Raw genomic sequence first — 20759 nt, 5'->3', positions numbered from 1 at the left:
CTTCAATAAGGTAAAATCCAAGAAAACTTTAATTAATATGAATTTCAATCTTATCCTCCACATCAACCTATCGAACTAGCGCTGACATATGCTCCTAGTGACTGATGTCTGGTGTACAATCAACAATAATAGAAAAATACACAGACTTTTGGACATTTGAGCAAATTTCGAATATAATGGATTTGCCAATCAAGTCAATGATTTTATTCTGAATATCTTTTGCCAAATATAATAGGTTTTTTTTTTCCTCTCAACAAATATTTTTCCATAACTGGATCAAATTCAGCCAAAAATTCTAAAATTTTAAGAAAGTTTTTAATATTATCTTGATAGACTTTTTCATAAGAGCCTCTGAGTGGCATATTTTGCTTTGCGATCATAATACTTAGGGAAATTATTCTTCTAATTACGTTGTCCCAATGTGCCACTTCTTTAAATTAGTTTTTATCCAAAATTTATCAATTAAAGTGATTTTTTGTAATCTATTTTTTAGACCCATCCACTTGGTGTAGCAGTCAAAAATAATCAAGGCTTTTTTTTGTGAGTTTTTAAAAATATATGTAAAAATGGCGCCAATCATTACCATCATTATGAGCCAACATTATAAGATTTAAACAAAAAAGTTTACAACAAAAACAAAAAACTTTGTTAGCTTTTTTTGAATAAACTAACCACGTTCTATGATTTTTTTCACCATTATCCATGATGCAGTTAAAAAAATGATTTTAAAAACTCAAACTATCAACATTTCTTGGATAGTTATTAGAATCTTCCTTGAAATTGTTAGGACCTTTTATAACAGCATCTTGTATGAAATCATTGGTTAAATTTTCCTTCCAATCGCTAATATAATCAAAGCATTCTGAGGTAGCAGCAGTTTCAGTAAATCTTTCAATTGTTTGAATAGTTTCAATTGAATTAGTAGAGTCAGTTGATTTGCTTACATTTCCAGAATCAACCAGATCTTGACCTATTGGACTTTCTTCGAAATTTTTATCAAGATGAGTTTTTAGTAGAAATTTTTTAAGATGATTGATTTGATTTCAATTGCTCCTCTTTCGTAGACATTTTTGTTTAAACTCACAACCTGAAGGTTTTCTTTTCTCCATTTTTTCTTTTAAAAGAAATCAATAAATATTAAATAATTTTATAGCAATAATTAGACAACTTCATATCAAAATAAAAAAATAATTGAGGTTCTCAAATAAGTAGGCCTTATCAGGAGACGTGTGCGGTTGCAGGCCTTAAATGACCACGCATATATACTTTTTTTGTTGATATCTTTGCCACGACTTTTTGCATATATTAAAAATCACGCATTTTAAAAACGCGCTGAAAAAAAAAAACTTATTTGTCATATTATTTTATTTTTCTTACTAATAAGTTATTATTATAGTTATTAATGAGAAAATAAGGACATAAAAATAATATATATATATATGGGCAATTTCATTTTTAACTTACGTTAAATGCGCAACAACTTTACCAAATACTTGCTTATTTAAACTTTAAATTAAACTTTTAGCTATTTTGTATGAAAGTTGTTAGTCTAATGAATAAAATAAGTTAAAAAGTTTTGAGTTTGTCCAAAAGAGCGTGAACTTATTGCCGAAAATGCTACTTACACTTATGTTACATGGAAAACAAAGTAAAAAAATTGCTTTAACTGTTAGGTCTGATTTCTTAGAATCAGAAAAGCAGTTTGTATTAGATACTTTCACAAGATGTTGAGAATTCTATACCAATTTAAAAATATATAAAAATCTATCAGAGTTAACCGGCTAAGGAAAATAAACTTTTTTTGATATTGTATATTTTACTTACATTACATCACATTGTCGAGCAATTATTATCATGAATTTTTTAAATCTATTATTAAGAGTTAGAGTTACATAACAAAAGAATTGCAAAAGTATTGAACTTATTTGTTAAAAACAATTAACAAAGGAAATTTTAAAAAACTGGTAGCATTCTTCCTGAGTGACTTTCGTAACATTCATCAAAGTTATGAAATCGATTGCAGTTTTTCTGCAAGACAAAAAGCAACTTCAAAAAATTATTTTAGTATTACAACTTTATTATTACTTAATTGAGTCATTGATTTGTCGAAGTATTTACTTACACTTCCTATGTTTATGCATATTGCTTTGTTTTCATAAGGTTAAATTTTTAAAATGCTGCAAAGTACATTTAAATCTTTTAAAATATATGTGAAGTAAAAATTGCTATCACAGTTTAGAAGAGGGGTATATGTGATTGTTTACAAGAGGGAAAGGGTTACAGGAGGAACATACAGGAGGTAAAGGGTAAAGAATTGATAAATATTGTGTGAAGTGTTTATGGATGATTTGAAAAGTTCATAAAGATGATGTGAAATCCTTCTGAAAGCAGTTTTTGATGATAAAGACCAGCCACTAGGTCTTGAATTGTATATTTCACCAGTCTACTGGTTAATTTTTGATATTCTAGGTTACAGTTTGAAAAATGCCTACAGATGAAACTCCCGTAGAATTTTTGGACACAATTAATTCCAAAACTTTTAAAATCTTTTAAAGTTGATAACAGTTCATCAGAACTCACAGCAAAACCGTAAATCTATTGAGCATAGTTTAAAAATCTTATTTCTCAAAACAAGAAATATATTTTTTGTTTCAAAATTTATTCAAGATAATGTAGAACATGTGATAAGCTTGGAGAAGCTTCAGAAGCTACTTCAAATAAAGAGTTCTTTAAAAAAACATAAAAAAAGAAGAAGAGTGGATTAAAAAAGCTTGCTACAGTGACTCTTTTATTCTACGGCAACTCTACTCACTTTCTTGTTATTAAATAGATATAACAACTTGAATTTTGATCCGAAACCTAACTGCAGACTCTGAATCTTAAAACTACATATAAAAATTATTTTTTTACATATTTTCTTGAGATATTTGTCTTAAGCTGAAAATATGTATATAAATATCTATTGTACATTTGCAGTGTTTAAACGCTGAATTCTGAGGCAAATTTGCTTCAGAAAAATAAGATCTGTGGCAGTGACAGATCCAGCATTTTTTGGTGTTTGAGATAGCTAACATGGAGTAAAATCGAAGCATTTGTATGTTTATGTTTATGTCAAGAAACAAGGTTTTTGAAAAAGTTGCAATGAATGGAGGCTGGGAACAAATAAGCACTAAAATGTTATCTCCCCTGCCCCAAACGTGAGAGCAAGAAGTACATGAAATAATTTTTTTTACTATTCATAACGAAATTTATATTCATTGATAAAATTTGACTATTGTTTTACAATCTCTAAGCGTTCAAAATTTATGAGCATATAAAATTTGTAACTCTCTCAAATTGAAGGGGGTTTAAACTTCATATGGTTAAAAATTATGAATGCTTGGAGATAATACTGATCAGCTTTAAACTTATAGATGAAAATAAACTTAGTTAAAATTAGCAAAAAAATTATCTTACCAACTTGCTGCCCTGATGTTTGGGGAAGAGGGGATGAAACTTTAGGTTTTTTTTTTGTTTCCAGCCTCCAATCGTAATATTTTGCAAAGAATCAATATTTAAACCAAGTGCATCATTATTTAAACCATGGCGCAAACTCCAAAAATACAAATGTTTGGAGTTTGCGCCATGTCAGTTGGATATCTCAAACACCAAAAAATGCTGGATCATTCACTGATCTGTGGTTGATGCCTACTCTAGGCTTTTTTTCAATATGAAGCAAGCGCAAAGTTTTAAGTTAATGCCCTTCTGCGGTGATGTGACCATTAGATCTTAGAGCACCTAAAATAACCGCAGAAAAGTATGCATATATATTATTGAATTACATTGATTTGTTTGGATCTAGTTTAGTTTACAATAAAAGATTGAAAGTCCTTTACCCAATCCATTAAGAAAACCATTTTGGATTTGGATTTGTTTGATCCAAGGCTCCCGTAACAGTGTTTATATAAAAACATCATTTGATACCAAAATGAAGAAAAAAGTTTGTTGTATGACTGGAAAAAATCTCAAAGATTAACAAAAAATCACTTTACAATAGCCAAACTGTTAATTTATCTATTATAATCAGTGAAAGATAAGTACAACATATTTCTTAAACTAAAAAGCATAGTGTTTCTTTTTGGTGCATAGCATAGTGTTTCTTTTTGGTGGATTTTGGAACACATAAAGAAAATATTGTTGAACAAATTCAACTAAAATGCTACTGGTAACATGTAACCCAGTATAAGCTGTCTCGTGTCCTACTGCCTTGGAGGATACACTTTTTTAGGCAAAGGCAAGGAGAAGCCAATTCCGACATAAAACACCTCCTGCCTTGGGGCTCTTGATTGAGTAAAGGCTAGAGATGGTGTCTTGATAAAAATACTTATCTTGGGCAGATGTTAAATGCATCCGACTACTGTCTTGTAGGCAAAGTTTCCAAGGCAAAGACTTAAGGGGTAAACAAATTCTATCTGTTGACTTGCCTCGCACCTCTTCTTCATCTAATTGGCTGACACAGATGCAATTTTATTACATTATTTCCAGTTTAGGATGTTGAATGCTGGATCTTCTTGACTCAATGCATGGGTTTTGCTTGTGTCTCGGTTTTTATGACTAGGCAACTCATTCTATTACCTCCTAATGAGGGCACAGCTCTAAAACACAGTTTTATGAATTTTCTGAGGCCAGCTGGTAGTTGGGTTTCCATAACTCTGAAGTAGCTCTCAGAGAGACTGATTTCATTGCCAGCTAAAAAATATCAAAGTATTAACAGTGCCATGCTGAGCTTAAATGGTGTCCTTGTTTGTACTTTTGGTGTGCATTGTCAAGGCCACATTTGGAACCCTTTGTTACGGCTTACGGTTTTTAATAGTAATGAGGCAATTGCTTGGGCTTTTAAACAGTATACTGAGTACAATCAATGCTTCGAGTCAAGTTCTTTAACAAATTTAAAAATGAATAAAGTACCAAAACCTATAAAACACAAAAAACCATCGTCAGAACCAAGTTCTCTAAACCTATCATTCACTAAAACTTGTGGTCTTCAAAGTAACTTTTCTTCTGTTGAGTCTTATCTCTTGCAAACTTCACCAGACATACTTGCTCTTAGTGAGACTAATTTGAGTTTAGCTATTTCATCTTGTGATTGTAGCATTGATGGTTATCTTCCTTTATTTCGTAAAGACTCAAATAGTCACATGCTTGGCCTGGCCATTCACATTGGAAAGAATTCATGCATTTGTTGGAAAATCAGCCAATATCATTGTTACTGGTGACTTTAATGCTAATCACACTATATGGCTTGGCTCTAGTTTTATTGACTCTACTTGCGTTAAAGTCCTAAACTTTTGCCTTTCTCAATCCCTAACTCAAAGAGTCAACATGCTTTTAAGTCAACTTAAATCATTTATCTTCTCTACTCAACTTATGCCTTGTTTCTGACCCTAGACAGTGCTCAGTTTCTCCATATTCACCCTGAGGTGCTTCTGATCATGGTTTGATCTCAAAAAACTATTATCTCATTCTTTTTCGTCATCTGAATCCCCCTATCATTGTACCTCTTACAACTACCTTAAACCTGACTGGGAACCTTTCTGTGATTTTCTTTATGAAAACCCTTGGGTAGAAATCTTTTGTCTTCCTGCTGATAAATGTGCTTCGGACATAACTTCGTGAATTCAGGCTGGCACGGAATCTTTTATTCCCTCTCAACGATTCCAAGCCTCACTCTTCTCGATGGTTTTCCTCATATTGTTCTGCTGCAATTGCCAATCAAAACCATTACTTCCATATCTATCAGCAAAACAATTCTCTAGAAAACAGACGTCTGTTTATTACTGCTAAAACCATTGTAAAAAGGTTTTGTCTAATGCCAAAGCCCGCTATTCTCAGGTCATGAAATCTCGTATTTCCTCACAAAAATTAGGTTTTCGTGACTTCTCGAGAATCTTTAACGGCATCAATAATAAGGGCAAATCTGTTATTCTATCTCTCTTGTAAGGTGCAGAATTTGTCACCTCACCTAAAGATAAAGCTGAATTGTTTGCTAAGAACTTTTCATCAATATCATCCCTTGATTCCACTAGCTGCGTTCTACTTGATTTTGCCGTCAAACAGATTGATCCATTGCTTGACAGTTGGAGAGGTTAAGACCTTCACCTTGAAATTTTTAAGCTTTCCATAAAGTTTGGCATGCTGGTCTTCTCCATAAGCTTTTTTATGGTGTATCTGGTAACATCTTTAAGAATATTGAATCCTTGCTTTTTTACCGTAGTATAAAAGCTGTCCTCGATGGAAAGCACACTTCTTCATATTCTGTAAGTTCAAGGGTTCCTCAAAGTTCTATCCATGGCCTTATACTCTTTTTAATCTACATTAACGATCTAAGGTGGCATTGTTCGCTGATGATACTACCATTTATTTTTGTCATGAAAAGAAGCTAACACACTCTGATTGCTTGGAGAGGGCATTTCAGCTTGAAAAGGATTTCACTTCTGCTACAGCATGGGGCTCACAGTGGCTGGTGAACTTTAAGTCGGATAAATCTCATTTTTATATAGCCAATCATTATCGAAATAATTTAGATCTTCCTATACTATATTTATGAACGGTAACGAACTCGATGAGTCGTCTATCCTTCATCTTCTATTAACTCTTACTTCCGATCTTTCTGGAAAACCATATATCAAATCTAATGTTAAATTAGCATCTGTTAAGGTTGCATTTCTTTATCGAGCTCAACACTTTCTTACAACGAATTCTATTCTTTATGTATATAAATTTCAAATCCAACCTTGTATGGATTACTGTTGCCTGGGCCGGATCTTCTATTGATGCCCCTTGTTGAAAAGAAATTATGGGACTGAAAAATGCTTAACTTTGTCTAAAAGGGTTCTAAATAGCATTTTATATAATAAATTAAGTTTGATAAGGGTCTTTAACCAAACTTACTAAACCAAACTTACAATAATATGCAAAAATTAACTTAATTTTGACTGGATTTCAAATATGAGACTGTATACCATTTGATCCTGTGGCTGGCCACTAATATTATCAAAAAAAATTAAATTAAATAACAACAACAATAACAACAACAAGCTATTTATTTTCCGTAAATCATCATTATTATTATTAATATTATTATCATTATTATTATTATTATCAAAACTATTTACAATACTTTTGATAATAATAATAATAACAGTAATAATAGTAATAATAATAGTAATATATTATAATAATATAAGATTAAAAAAAACAATTGTAGTAATAGTAATAATAAGTATGTTTACAATAATTACGATGAAAAAATAATAATAATTATAATAGTAGTTATGAGTATAAAATCATTTATGATAAAAATTTAATTATTTAGGATGGTGTTGCTCATACAGAAATCTGATCAAAGGAGTGACACCAATTTTTAAACATAACATAAGTAAAAATAAGCAAGGATACACACTGAAACACAAGGACCGCAAACACATTGACCAAAGCACACAGAACATAAACTAAAACAAACATGTAGAAAATCATAGTTTGCAGGCTTTAATAATAATAATAGAAAAAAAAAATAAACAAAAAGTAATGATGATAACTGTAGTAATGACAAAAAGAAAACTAAAAGAATATTTTAATCGTAAGGATAATATACAAGGATAATATAAATTATGAAAAACACATGGAAAAATATCTGAAAAGTTAGCCTATAATCTAAAACAACTTTAAGGTATTACAGTAAAGGTTGGGTTAAGTAAAATTGCATTTTTAAATAGGTAATTATTTTCTTGTAATTAGGACGCTTAAAAATTAAAAAAAACAAAAACAACAGTTATTTATGTATTAGTAAAATTTATTTTTCATTATCATTATTTAAAATGGCAAAAAAACAGCAACAAGTGCGTTATACAATTTTGCATGCTCGAGTGAAAATTCGTAATTTGCTTCTCAAATCAATTATAAAAACTGTTGGATGTTCTAAAAGCACTATAAACTTTAAATAAGTATTTGACGCTTAATACAACAAATAGAAGCGTGAAAGCTGCAACAATTTAACCTTTACAAATAACTGAAGATGAATGTTTTGCAAAAAATAAGGGCAAATCCTAACATTTTTAGCAAGATTTGGCTCCAAAATGCAAAACTAGCAGAAAAATGGTCCAGACTATCAAGAAAAAGCATAAAATCAAGTCCTTCAAGATGTATAAAGTCCGAGATCACAACGCTAAAGAAAATTTAGTGGCAAAAAGTCGAGCAGGAAAATTATACAAATTATTGTGTAGAAAAAAAAAAGTATGATCATGGATGATAAAATTTATGTGAAATTAAAATGATTCCAAGACATCATTTCAAAATGATTCCAAGACATCATTTTTATATGGGAGTTTCCAGGAAAAAGGCAAAGGCTAAATTTTAATATTTTCTTCATAAAACTGAAAAATTTCCAAAAAAAATTACGGTTTGGCAAGTCAGATGCCAATGTGGATTGAAAACACAAAGTTTTGTCACTTATTTCACAATGAAAAGTGAAACTTAATAAATACTAGCTCTTCAGCTGAACCTCATCTTATGTAAAAGATTTTGATGAAGCCTGAATTGCATTAAATTCGATTATTGCCAATGTGGAACACCCACAACAGTAATGCAATCTTTTGCCTGACCTAGAATCTTGTCATTACTACAAATCAATGTTAATAATGGTATCAATCTAATACCTAAAATGCACAATCCTGCAAATTGTCCTGAACTTCGTCCAATTAGGCGATTATTAAAGACGAATTACCTAAGAAGTTTAGGCTAGCAAAACTAAGTATTGATCACAAAGTATGGATCTCACCTAGTGCAAAATCTTATGACTCCAATTAGGATAAAGTTTAAAAAACTTTATTGCACTGAGGAAACTTTATATTTATTAATTTATTTATTTTTGTTCTAGACTTAATAAGCATTCAATAAAAAAAAATCAAAAGAATGACAAGGTAAAACATTTAGGTTAATGAAAAAAAGCAACTGGAATGACATTAGGAACCATCAGCAATCTGATTAAAAAGTAAAAAATGTTTGAATTTGCATAGACAAGAAGCAACATGAAACATATGTCAAAGAAAGTAAAAGTATTTTTTTCTAGAAGCAGAATAAGTTACTTTAATAGCTGGCTCAAAGCCTAGATTTTATTGCAATTATACACCAATGTGCCATTCTGGATCAAAAAAGTGACAATTTCTAAAGCAAAGAAGAGCTAATGATCATGCTTCAAGAAGCTTAGACTCAAATCAGTCCAGATACGACAAAGAAATTAGTTGAATCAATGCAAAATCAACTTGCAGAAGTCTTAAAAGCTAAAGATAGTCTAACTTGGTATTTAAAAGTTAAAAAATTTAATTATTTGGAGAAATGTTTAATACTAAAAAATTTGTTTGGATACTTATTTTAAGTTAAAAAAATGCATAGTTTAAATGCATCGTTAAGTTTTTAGCACATAAAACTAAAATTTTAATTTATTTAATTCTTTTAAGTTATTGAATAATTGATTAAACTTGCATTTATAACAATCATAAATTTTTTATATTAAACTTTTATTTTAAATTACTTGTCAAAGTTTACTTTTTAAAAAAAATAAATTTCATTCAGGTAATTATATCATCTACTGTATAAGATGTGTGACAGATAAATTTACTTATATTGTTAAACATACTAAATACAAAAGAATAGAGTCTATCATTTAAAGAAAAAACATCTTAAAAAAAACATAATGTTTATAAACTTTTGATTTTAATAAACTTACACTTTTGATAAATAGATAAACTTTATCTAAAATGACATAACAATGCAACAAAGTAATAAGGACTTACCAAAAATAATACACAAAAATGAAGATTCTTCACAAGATTTTTTTAATGGATTCAGGTTAACAAGAAACTTCAATAAACTATTTTGATTTTTATTGGTTAAACCACATATCATTGATAAACAACTATTCAGCTTTTCATTGGCTACAATCTCTTCACTACTTAAACAATTATATGCATATACAGATGCACAAAACTCCATTATTGTCAAATGTGCAAATTGATAAAGATAACCTAGATTTGTTTCAATTCTTTCAATAAATCCAAAAAAACTTCCTTCATTTTTATCAAAGTCAATGATAAAAGTTTGAATATCTTCTTTGGAAAAAATTACTCTATTTTCAATAAACAATTGATATGCAATTTTACAAATGTTTAAAATATATTTTTTATTGGAATTGTCTTCCATCAATTGATAAATCAAATCATCATTTTTGATGATGTGTTTTTGCAAAAAATATAAAAAAATATTTGCATACAAATCTGTCATTGTTAAAAAAAAATTTTTGTAGAAATTTTTTGAATTACTAATAATCTTACACATGGAAGATAAATAAAATGGAACAGATGACATGGACTTTGCAATTGCAGATTCCTTTAAAGTTGCTTTCACAACATCTTTTTTTGCCTCTAAAACATTATTTTCTATATAATCATTTATTCCGCTTTCATTAAATCCCATAATTTGAATGTTTATCTTATCACAATGCTCTGTAGATATACTTTGGTACTTATCAATTGCATAAACTCTACCAGCAACTACATATTTATATTTTTGAATTTCTGTTAAAGCATTAACAATTGGATAGTTACAACTCGAACTGCAATTTATAAATTCATTTAAATATTTAAACTCATCTAACCCGTCAATTATAAACAGTGCAGGATGATTACTAATATCAAAATCATTTATAATATCTTTGTAAAAAAAGTTTACTAATTCTTTAATATTACCAATATTTTGACATAGATTAAGTCTCCTGCATTCCAAATAAAAAATAAGTTTAACATTTTCCCAAATTTGGCCTTTTGACCAATCAAGCAAACATTTTCTAAGCAGCCATGTTTTCCCAATACCAGCTATTCCAGATATTAATGTTACAGATCTTTCTTTCATAAATATTTCACTATATGGAATTGGTGTATATTGCAATTGCTTTTCAAGAAATTCTTTTCGTTCAACACTAAATACAGCATCTGTTTGAGTATTAACTGCATCAACGATACATAGATCAACAAATTTATGCATTAAATCAACATTTGCAGGTATTTTTAATGGTGGTTGAACTTCACATATTTTTTCATAGTTTGTAAGATAGAATCTTTTAAGCGCTGTGCATATCTCTGATATATCTAAATACAATAACTCATCATCATCATCGTCATCATCATTATCATCATCATCATCATCATCATCATCATCATTATCTTCATCATCATCATCATCATTAACAAATATAAAAGATTACAAGTCATTATCATGGTTAAATATCAAGACCTTTCAATATTTTAAATAACTAATTAAGGAATAAGTTTTAAAATAATTTCTACATATTTTTTATGGGAAATATATGCACCAGATAAATCTGTTAAAAATTTGTTCTTTTATATTTATCATAACGAAGACAGTCAATTCTTAACAAAAATTAAGAAAAAAAAAAAAGGTTAGAAAAATTTGTTTCCTATAAAAAAAACAGACTTAAATTTTAAATATTTTATTATATGTCTGAAAAACTGGAGATTTGGTAATACAAAACCATTTACCATTTTGATATATATCAAGTTTTGTAATTACTGTTTTACTTATTTTTTTAGGATTTATGCTCAAGAAATGTAATGTCTAATTTTTTTCAAATTTAAGGAACTAAAATAACTTGTGAACAGTCACTGTCAAGCTAACCCCGGACACTTCTTGTAGAAGAGGAATGTTAGTATCCTTACTAATGCCCTTATATTTTTTTACATTCAATTCTTAACTAGATGACATAGCATGAAAAACAAGTGTTTTCAGCTGAGCGGTATGGTCTTTTGTTGTCTAATGATTATTTATGCTATGTCATCTAGTTAAAAAATTAATATGAAAAAACGAAATCAGTTTGCCACTATTTTTTACTGCACTGAAGACTCTCTTTTTTTTCATTTTTCTGAGCTCCTTTATATTTTATGATTATCTGATTCCAACTTTTTTAATAATAATGTTCCTAATACTTCAGTTTTTATTACTTGTATTAATGTAGTTTACTTTATAATTTTCTTGTTTTAATATTTTTTAATTTTATTTGTTTATTTTATAAAGGTGTCACTCCATTGACTAGTTTTTAACTATATGAGTGACACCGAACCTAACTTTGGAAATTAGAATTAAATTTGTAATTTTTGATTTTAAGGTTAAATAAATAGACAAAAAAAAAAAAGTATAAATAATAACAACAATAAATGTAATTTAGACATAAATAATAGTAGTAATTATAAAAAATTATACTGCAATAATATTATTAATATAACAACAACAATAATGATAGAAATAAAAATAATAATTATAGATAATATGAATTATAAACAATAACTATATTTAAAAACAAAAAAGTAGAATAAACTGGTTTTAAAGGTTGAGAATGAATTGAGAGCTTTTAGTTCATAAAAAAGGTTGTTCCAAGCTTAATGCTTTGATATTTCATAGATTTATGCCAGTAATTATAAAAGTGGTGTTTAGAGACAGACAGGTTTAAATAACTATCGGAACAAAGGTGATAACGAGTGTTGGTACTTTTGGAAAAGAAATTGATGAAAGTTAAAGGTAGGTTATTGTGTTGGTGGCTTAAGACAAATTGACAGTTTAAAAGTTGAGTACAGTCACATTGTTTTAATACTTAAGAAGTTAGGTAGAGCACATTAGGATTAAAAATAATTCTTGAAAATAAATAACGCTTAAAGCCTTGTTTTGGAGGTGGGATAACCTAATAAGAGCTTGTTGATGTGACTGCCCCCATACTTGGCATGCTTATCTAAGATGTGAGCCAAAAATAGCATGGTATATGTTCAAAAATGTCTCAAGATTAACATAATGGCAAATTTTGGCCAACAAGCCATTAGCCATTAGCCAACAAGCCATTAAATTTTGGCCAACAAGCCATTAACAAGCCATCTACTTAGTTTCATTGCTAAGTCTTAACAGTAGGATAAAAAGGAAATGCTTGAATCAATTTTCATACCTAGATATTTAATAGAGTTCAACAGGCGCAATTTATTACTAAATCTAAAATTCAATCTTAAGATTTTTGTTTTGTTTGAATTAAAGATAATGAGTTCAGTTTTATTAGAGTTTAGAAAAAGTTTGTTGGAATGAAGCCACTGAACTAGATTGGCAAGATCATGGTTTATGTGTTTGTTAATTTTTCAAAGGGATTTATTAATTAGCATTAGATTAGTATCATCAGCAAAGTGGTAAACAGTAGCAAACTTAATGGATGTATGAAGATCATTTATAAAAAGAAGGAAAAGCAGATGAACAAATAGTTTCCAATATTGAACCCTGAGGAACAGCAGTAGAGCATTTTACAAGGGTAGATTTTAAGTCATTGATAGAAATATATTTTTTCTTTCGTTTAAATATGTAGTTAGCCATTTAAGGGGTATGCCTCTGATCCCATAATATTCTAATTTTTTCAACAAAATTGAATGATTTACTATATAAGCTTTCTGTTGCTTTTCTAATCAATTCAGTCATTTCAATGATGGGTGTAAAAGCATTGAAATTTTTCAAGAAAAGCATAATGCCTATTAACCATGGCTTTCTCAAAGATTTAACTATATTAGAAAGCAGGGAGATAGGTCGGTAATTGGTGAAACCTATTTGAGAGCCTTTTTTAAATATTGGAATGACTTTTGCAACTTTAAAAATATCTAGTTATTTATAACAGTACAGAGAGGTTTTTAAATAATGTGTAGGACTAGTTTAAGGAGGAATGTAGGTACACTATTAGGACCAATACTTTTTTCAGTTTTGAGAAAGTTTAAAACAAGACCAAATATTTCATTTTCAATTACAGGATTAATAAAAACGATTTAGCATTTGGAATGTTCAGAAAGTCACTAAATACGTGTTTAGGGGATATGGATTTGCTAATTAGTTTGTTAAATAAATACAATTAACTATAAATAAGTAATATAATGCAAGAAAACAAATAATATTTAATGACTGAAAAACAAAAACTAATGAACTATTGTAATAATGATTACAAATTATAATGTAAAGAAAAAATAAAAAATATATAAAAAAACCAATTTTCTCTACCAATGCTCTTTCATCTTTCTTTTTTAATTGATTATTTAAATCTTCTTATCTTTTCTTTCTTTTTATTTGCTTATTTCACTTTACTTTCCTTCTTTTGTTTTCTTTTTTTTATTTAAGTTTATGAATGTTATTTTTTAAATTTGAAATTCTTTTTTCATTTATATATATATTTTTCGTTTTTGAATGATTTTTTGCGCACCTGTTTGCTTCAAGTTAATTTATATGATTGTTGATGATATATTTGTGCAAATACGAAAATAATTAATACTTTTGTATATAGTTTTGTTTTTTCTATATTTTTATATTCATCTTAAATTTCTCTTTTACCGTTACAAAAATCCATCAGCCATTTGCAAAGAACTTGCAAGGAATAAAAAGCATTTATTATTTTAGAGAAATCTTAATTTAATGTTGACTGGATTTTTCTGTGTCTGTGATTAAATGTGGAGTTGACACATTATACCAGGTTGTCAAAAGAGTAACCAATCAACATTTACAATATTTTTGAATGTTGAAGAATACAACGCTTACATTTTGTTATTGGTAAATTCACCTAATTTATAAAAATGGGGAATCACATAGAAGAATATAATTTTTGAAGGGATCATTTAAAAGTCCTCTTAAAAAATGAGATGCAAATAACAACTTTCACACAATAGTTGCAAATAGTAATCTTTGCCAAATAATTACATAAAATTACCTATATAATCAAGCAATTTCAGAGAGGGACAAAAAAGATTCTTTTTGTTGTAAGCACACAATTAATTTTGAAAAACTTTTCTGTTTAAAAATATTTAAGTTTGGGGTAGTCTAACACCCCAACTTTTTTTCCTGTCCTTTAAGGGTTAAAAGCTGAATATTTTGATATTCTTTTATAAATATCCAAAGCATCTAAACTTTTATTTATATAGTTCCGCTTGAGTTGTAGTTAGAAAAGTCATTAAGAAAATTGTATTTAATATTGTTCTTCTTTAGTTGAATATATATATATATATATATATATATATATATATATATATATATATATATATATATATATATATATATATATATATATATATATATATATATATATATATATATATATATATATATATATATATCTTTTCACTTAAATTTAAAAACATATTTTTACGCTGAATTAAGGTATTATTAGAGTGAAAACAAATAAAAGAAATTTTTATAATTTTCTAATGTGTTTTATAAAACAAAATATATTTTTTATTGTTAACAAAATTTTTTCTAAAAGCTATAGCTTCAAAACACAAACAAAATAAATTTAAACAAGGCCTCTGCATGGATAGACAAATTGAGCAAGATACTATTAATAACACAGTGAGGTCCTGGTCATAATTTTTTACTTTTAAACAAGATTAAAATAACTAATTTTTTTCCTTAAATATCATGTTTATAAATAATATCACAATAAGGTATCAAAATAAGCTATCAAAATAAGGTATAAATGAGTATAACAAATTTGTGTTATTCAATCAATTTCTTAAGAGAGTTTTAAGAAGTTTTGACCCAACCAATGATAATAACCATTGATAACCAATGATCATTCACATGAGCAACTGACAAAGTAAACAAAACTAATGATTGTAATATTATTAAAACAATCTGAGCTAACATGATGCTAAATTTAATTTACAGTATTCTTTTACAATTTAATAAAAGTCATATTAAAAATAATCACTGAAATATCTGTCTCTAAATCATCTGAAACATCCATCACCATTTATAACATAATTTTAAGGTTAACAAAACATACTTAATCCTGATTGGTAATGTTAAATAAATCATATGAATTACCTGCCTTAGCAGAAAATTTTGTATAGCTTACTGGTGAATTTGAAGTTTTTAAACAACATATAAAAAAATTGGAGTATATTTATTTAAAAGAACATATAAAAAATTAGGATATTAATATATAGTATTTTTTACCTCAATCTAATTAAATATTTAAATTAAACTTTAATTTTAAATATTTTAATGTAATTAAAGTCACAATAAAAACATATAAAAATGAAACTCAATTCAGGAGAAACAAACTCGGACATAAAAATAGGGGATTTTATGTTGGAGTTTGTTGCCTTAAGGCTCTTGATTAAGTTAAGGATAGAGATGGTGTCTTGATAAAATAACTTGTAAATACAGTTAACATCTTGGGCAGATGTTAACTGTATCCAATTAAGAGTCCCCTGCCTAGAGGTTCTTGGTTAAGTAAAGGCTAAAAAGAGTGTCTCGATAAAGTTAAATATATTGGGCAGATGATAACCCCTTCTTACACAGTTTAGGAAACCTGACTACCAGCCGGGTTTTAGAACCATAAAACTTAGTTTAGAGCTGTACCCTCATTAGGAGATAATAGATTGAGTTGCCATAAAGTAGTCATAAAAACAGACACAAGCAAAACCCATGTATTGATTCAAGAAGATCCAGCATTCAACATTAATCTAGAAACAATGTAATATAAATACATCTGTGCCAGCCTAATAAATGAAGAAGGGGTGTGAGGCTGGTCAACAGATAGAATCTGTTTACCCTTTAAACTAAACACAAAATAGGATCAGGTCAATTTGATCAGAAATTACATCTAAAAGACTGTAGTTTTGGGAAGAAGAAGAACCATAAAGAACAAAGAGAATTAAATATGTTTTTAATATGTTTAAAATGAAAAAAATAATTTTATTATTTTTTCATTTTCAATATTAAAATTATTTCATTATTTTTTTCATTATAAATATTTCAAAATTATTTCATTACTTTTATATTTTAAAATTTCAAAATTATTTCTCTACTATTTTCATTTTAGATTTATAGTATGAAGTATTTTTAAAATGCTATAAAAGGAAATAGAGGGCTAACATCCTATGGGGAGCATAGAGTATGGATCTAAAATAGAGACAAGAACAAATCCCTAGTTTCATTTCAGAGCATCTTCTATATGAAAGTTGCCTCATATAGAAGATGCTCAGGAAGGATTAGAAAACATTTAATGACAATTTGTACTTTGTTAACCCAATTTTAGTTTTTATTGAATATTTTATGTAAATATATTTTTTTTAGTATATCATTTTGTTATTTTGTATAAATTATCTATAAATAAAATACAATTTTTTTGTATATAACAATGCAAGTATTGTTATAAAAGGAAAAACAGTCTAGGTGTTGCTGACTGTATCTGAAAAAAGATTTTGATTTGCCAACTAATGGCGTAAATATGCAATTAATTGGGGATGGGGGAAAGGGTGTGTCACATTTCACACACTCCTCACTTCGCACTGACCTTGTATATAAGCATAAACAATATATACTATTTTCTGTACATAATAATTTGTTCTTGTTTTGTTGTTGTTGTTTTACTAACTGCTTCTCCTGATTAAAAATCTTTATTATTTTTGAATTAAATTTGCCTAAATCAGCTCATTTTTTTTTATTCATATTTTTGTATATAAAATATGTATTATAGAAAATGTATTGTAATAATATTAATTTTTGTGTTTCAGCTGCATAATTCTCAAATATAAAATTAAAAAAAATATATAATTGATAAATGACAAATTTCTATTAGGATCGATGAATGCAAATTTTTAAACATTTGTTTCTAAATATTAACAATTATAATTGTGAAAGTATTTGCAGGGTGCAAGGGGAAAACCAGTGATATCACATTTTTTTTCATTTTGAGAAAACAAAAAAGTAAAGTTTGAAGATTTATCTCACTATGTTATTTGCGGTTCTATGTTTGTAAATTAGTATGATCTATTACATGATAAATTAACGTGAAAATAATTTTTTTAGGAATTCAAATTATACATGCTCATTGAATTCTGGAATCCTGGATTGAGTGTACCTTTTGGACATCACTGGTTTTTCATATCTAATTTTAGATTTTGATTTAGAATTCAAAATAACGTTAAATATGTTGCTTATAATATGTTCTGATACATTTTTAGTTGAATTTTTAATTTGGATTAATAGCCACAGTCAAGGGACTTGCAGAAAAACAAAAGAAACAAAAGAAAAGAATTCAAAAGAAATTTTCTTTTATCCTTTAATCAATAACTGTTTTTAAATTTAAATACACTCAAGTACACAAAACTCTGATACTGATTCATCATCGCTTAATTGACTTTTGTGAGGCAGATTGTTAAAATGCTGCTGGGCATCAGGTGTGCAAAAACGTTTTAAAACTTGAAGGTAAGCATACTTTGCACAGCTAATCGGCAGTCTTTCATTCTACAAGCATGCAAGGAGTTTTTGTGATAATTTCTTTTTTTTCCCAAAAGCTTTTGATATAACAACTCTTTCAAAAGGTTCATTCCAACTGAGTCTGTATTGTAACAGTATGGAATTCTTGGGTGAAAATAATGTCACGATTAGGGTGTGTTGGTATCAGACATTTAGCTTCGTAAAATGGTTTGATAATGTGCAGAAAAATTTAGGAATATGTTTAACTCAGTCTTAATAACTTCAAATGGTGAAGAGTTCTTACGACACATATGAAACTCTTCCTTTTAGTTAACTAATACCATATCACAGTCACACTCCATGTAACTGTGGCCCATTATCGGGAACGATAGTATGATTTGTTAAAATCATTTCTTTTTCACTACATTAAAGTGTAAAAAACAAATAATAGTCCAATTCTTATTCCGCCCAGCACATGAATCACAAAAAAGCTGCAAATGTGATACATCTTTTGGTAAAATTTAGCAAAATAGTGCTCCAGCAGGCTTGCTACATTATCTGTTCCCTTTTTATTGTAACAAAACAAGTGAGCACTGTTTGATCCTAAGCAGTGTATATTAAATGTGTACATAGGAAGCTGTCTACGATAATAAATATCGTTTGTAGAAACATTAGGATGCAAGAGCTGCTTGGCTGGTTTTCGCATTTTGCATTTTTACATTGCAGTGTTTGCATTACAATGTGTTTCTTTCTTTCTGGCATAAAACACCTCCGCAAGTGAAGCTCTTTTTCTTGAAGACTCTTGATGAATTGTTCTACAGAGGTGCTTTGGTTTTTATGTATAATATTGAGCTTGTCATATGTGAAGCATGTATCTTTATGAGGATAACCAAAGCTAATGTTAAACTTTTCTACAAATATTTTCCTGGTAAAAAAAAAAAAGTAGAAAATTAGATAATATCTAATAATATTCTGAAACAATCACACATTATTAAAGTGCCTGTAGCTTTCTGGACAAACTTTATTCAGTGGGAAGCACTCCTTGTACATATTCTACATATTTGATAAGTTAAGATCCTCTGGTAAATAAAGCTTTTTAGTGTCATGTAATGCATTTGACTTTTTCATCCTTTAAAAGACCTGATATGATCAATAATACTATTTACAATATGGTCTGAAAAGGCTAGAGGTCGATCTGTATGTTTTACTTGTTGGTTTTTAGGAGAAACTCTTTAAAAAATAATCAAATATACAAGCTTTATAATGTTTTATTAACTTAACGAAGCCAAACTATTAACTTTCAAGCTCATATATCTTTTTTTGCTGTTGTTATTTTTGAGTGAGAAACTTTGTTGAAACACATTTGTTCATTAAAACCTCAATCATTGAAGCAAGAAAGTTGTCTTAATGATCTTTATTTTGCAAATTGTTAAAGTACAAAAGTAAAAACTCCCTCTCTTCTACTGTCGTCTTCTGAAAACACATATAATGCTTGCAATTACACAGAAAGCCCATTTTTTGGCAATTTCTGTAGTATCTGGAATTTGACATTTATCCTCCATTTTTACAATAACAAAGTGTTTTTTCTTTTGCAAAATGAAATTTGATTGGGTGTTATGCAAATAGTAGTAAAAAGTGCTCCTATACAGTGTGGACATCTCTGATTTACCATTTTTGAGAGAGAAACTTTGTTGAAACACATTTGTTCATTATTTATTTTATTTGAATTTCTTATTCATAAACAAATAAATGTTTATTTCTGTTTACTATTCTTTCTATTCTTGATTTTCCAATTCTAAAAATTGATAAAATAGCATTGATGTAAACTGAAACTCTAACAGTATTATTATTTCATGTCACTTTGATGTTATAAGACAGTGAGTGGTCATAAAGAAATCTTTTTTTTTCTTTTTGTCGAAGTCTTCTTCGTTTAACACTTAAAACCTCAATCATTGAAGCAAAAAAGCTGTCTTGATGATCTTTATTTTGCAAATTGTTAAAGTACAAAAGCAAAAACTCCCTCTCTTCTACTGTCGTATTCTGAAAACACATATACCGCTTGCAATTACACAGAAAGCCCATTGTATGCTAAGATAATCGTTCATTTCTGTCTAGTTCCCACTTTCGAACAAGTATTTTTCTTTTTTTGGGAATTTCTGTAGTATCTGGAATTTGACATTTATCCCCCATTTTTACAATAACAAAGTGTTATTTCTTTTGCAAAATGAAATTTGATTGGGTGTTATGCAAATAGTAGTAAAAAGCGCTTTTATACAGCGTGGACATCTCTGATTTACCTCTTGAACAATTTGGACATATCTGGTTTACCCCTTGTGACCCCTTTTTACAAATGGAAATTTAGATATGATCTAACTTTTTTTTTTAAATTTATCTTTTGAAAAAACACTTACCAACAACATAGTGGGGATAATAACTCAAAAATT

The 20759-nt window shown here is 28.3% G+C and overlaps 1 protein-coding gene across 1 annotated transcript in view; it reads right to left on the bottom strand.

The window, feature by feature from the left end:
• Window positions 1-203: 203 nt before the first annotated feature.
• LOC136075740 (NACHT, LRR and PYD domains-containing protein 3-like) overlaps window positions 204-20759 on the bottom strand; it is a 53796-nt gene continuing 33240 nt past the window's right edge. The window contains exons 5-7 of the mRNA XM_065789175.1: window positions 9831-11180; window positions 734-982; window positions 204-295 (exon numbers count right to left, since the gene is read on the bottom strand). Coding sequence (XP_065645247.1) covers window positions 204-295; window positions 734-982; window positions 9831-11180 — 1691 coding nt within the window. The remainder of the gene's footprint in view (window positions 296-733; window positions 983-9830; window positions 11181-20759) is intronic.

Source organism: Hydra vulgaris, chromosome 02 (genome assembly GCF_038396675.1).
Source record: "Hydra vulgaris chromosome 02, alternate assembly HydraT2T_AEP".
In the NCBI taxonomy this organism is placed as follows: domain Eukaryota; kingdom Metazoa; phylum Cnidaria; class Hydrozoa; order Anthoathecata; family Hydridae; genus Hydra; species Hydra vulgaris.
This window is presented reverse-complemented; position numbering and strand designations above follow the sequence as displayed.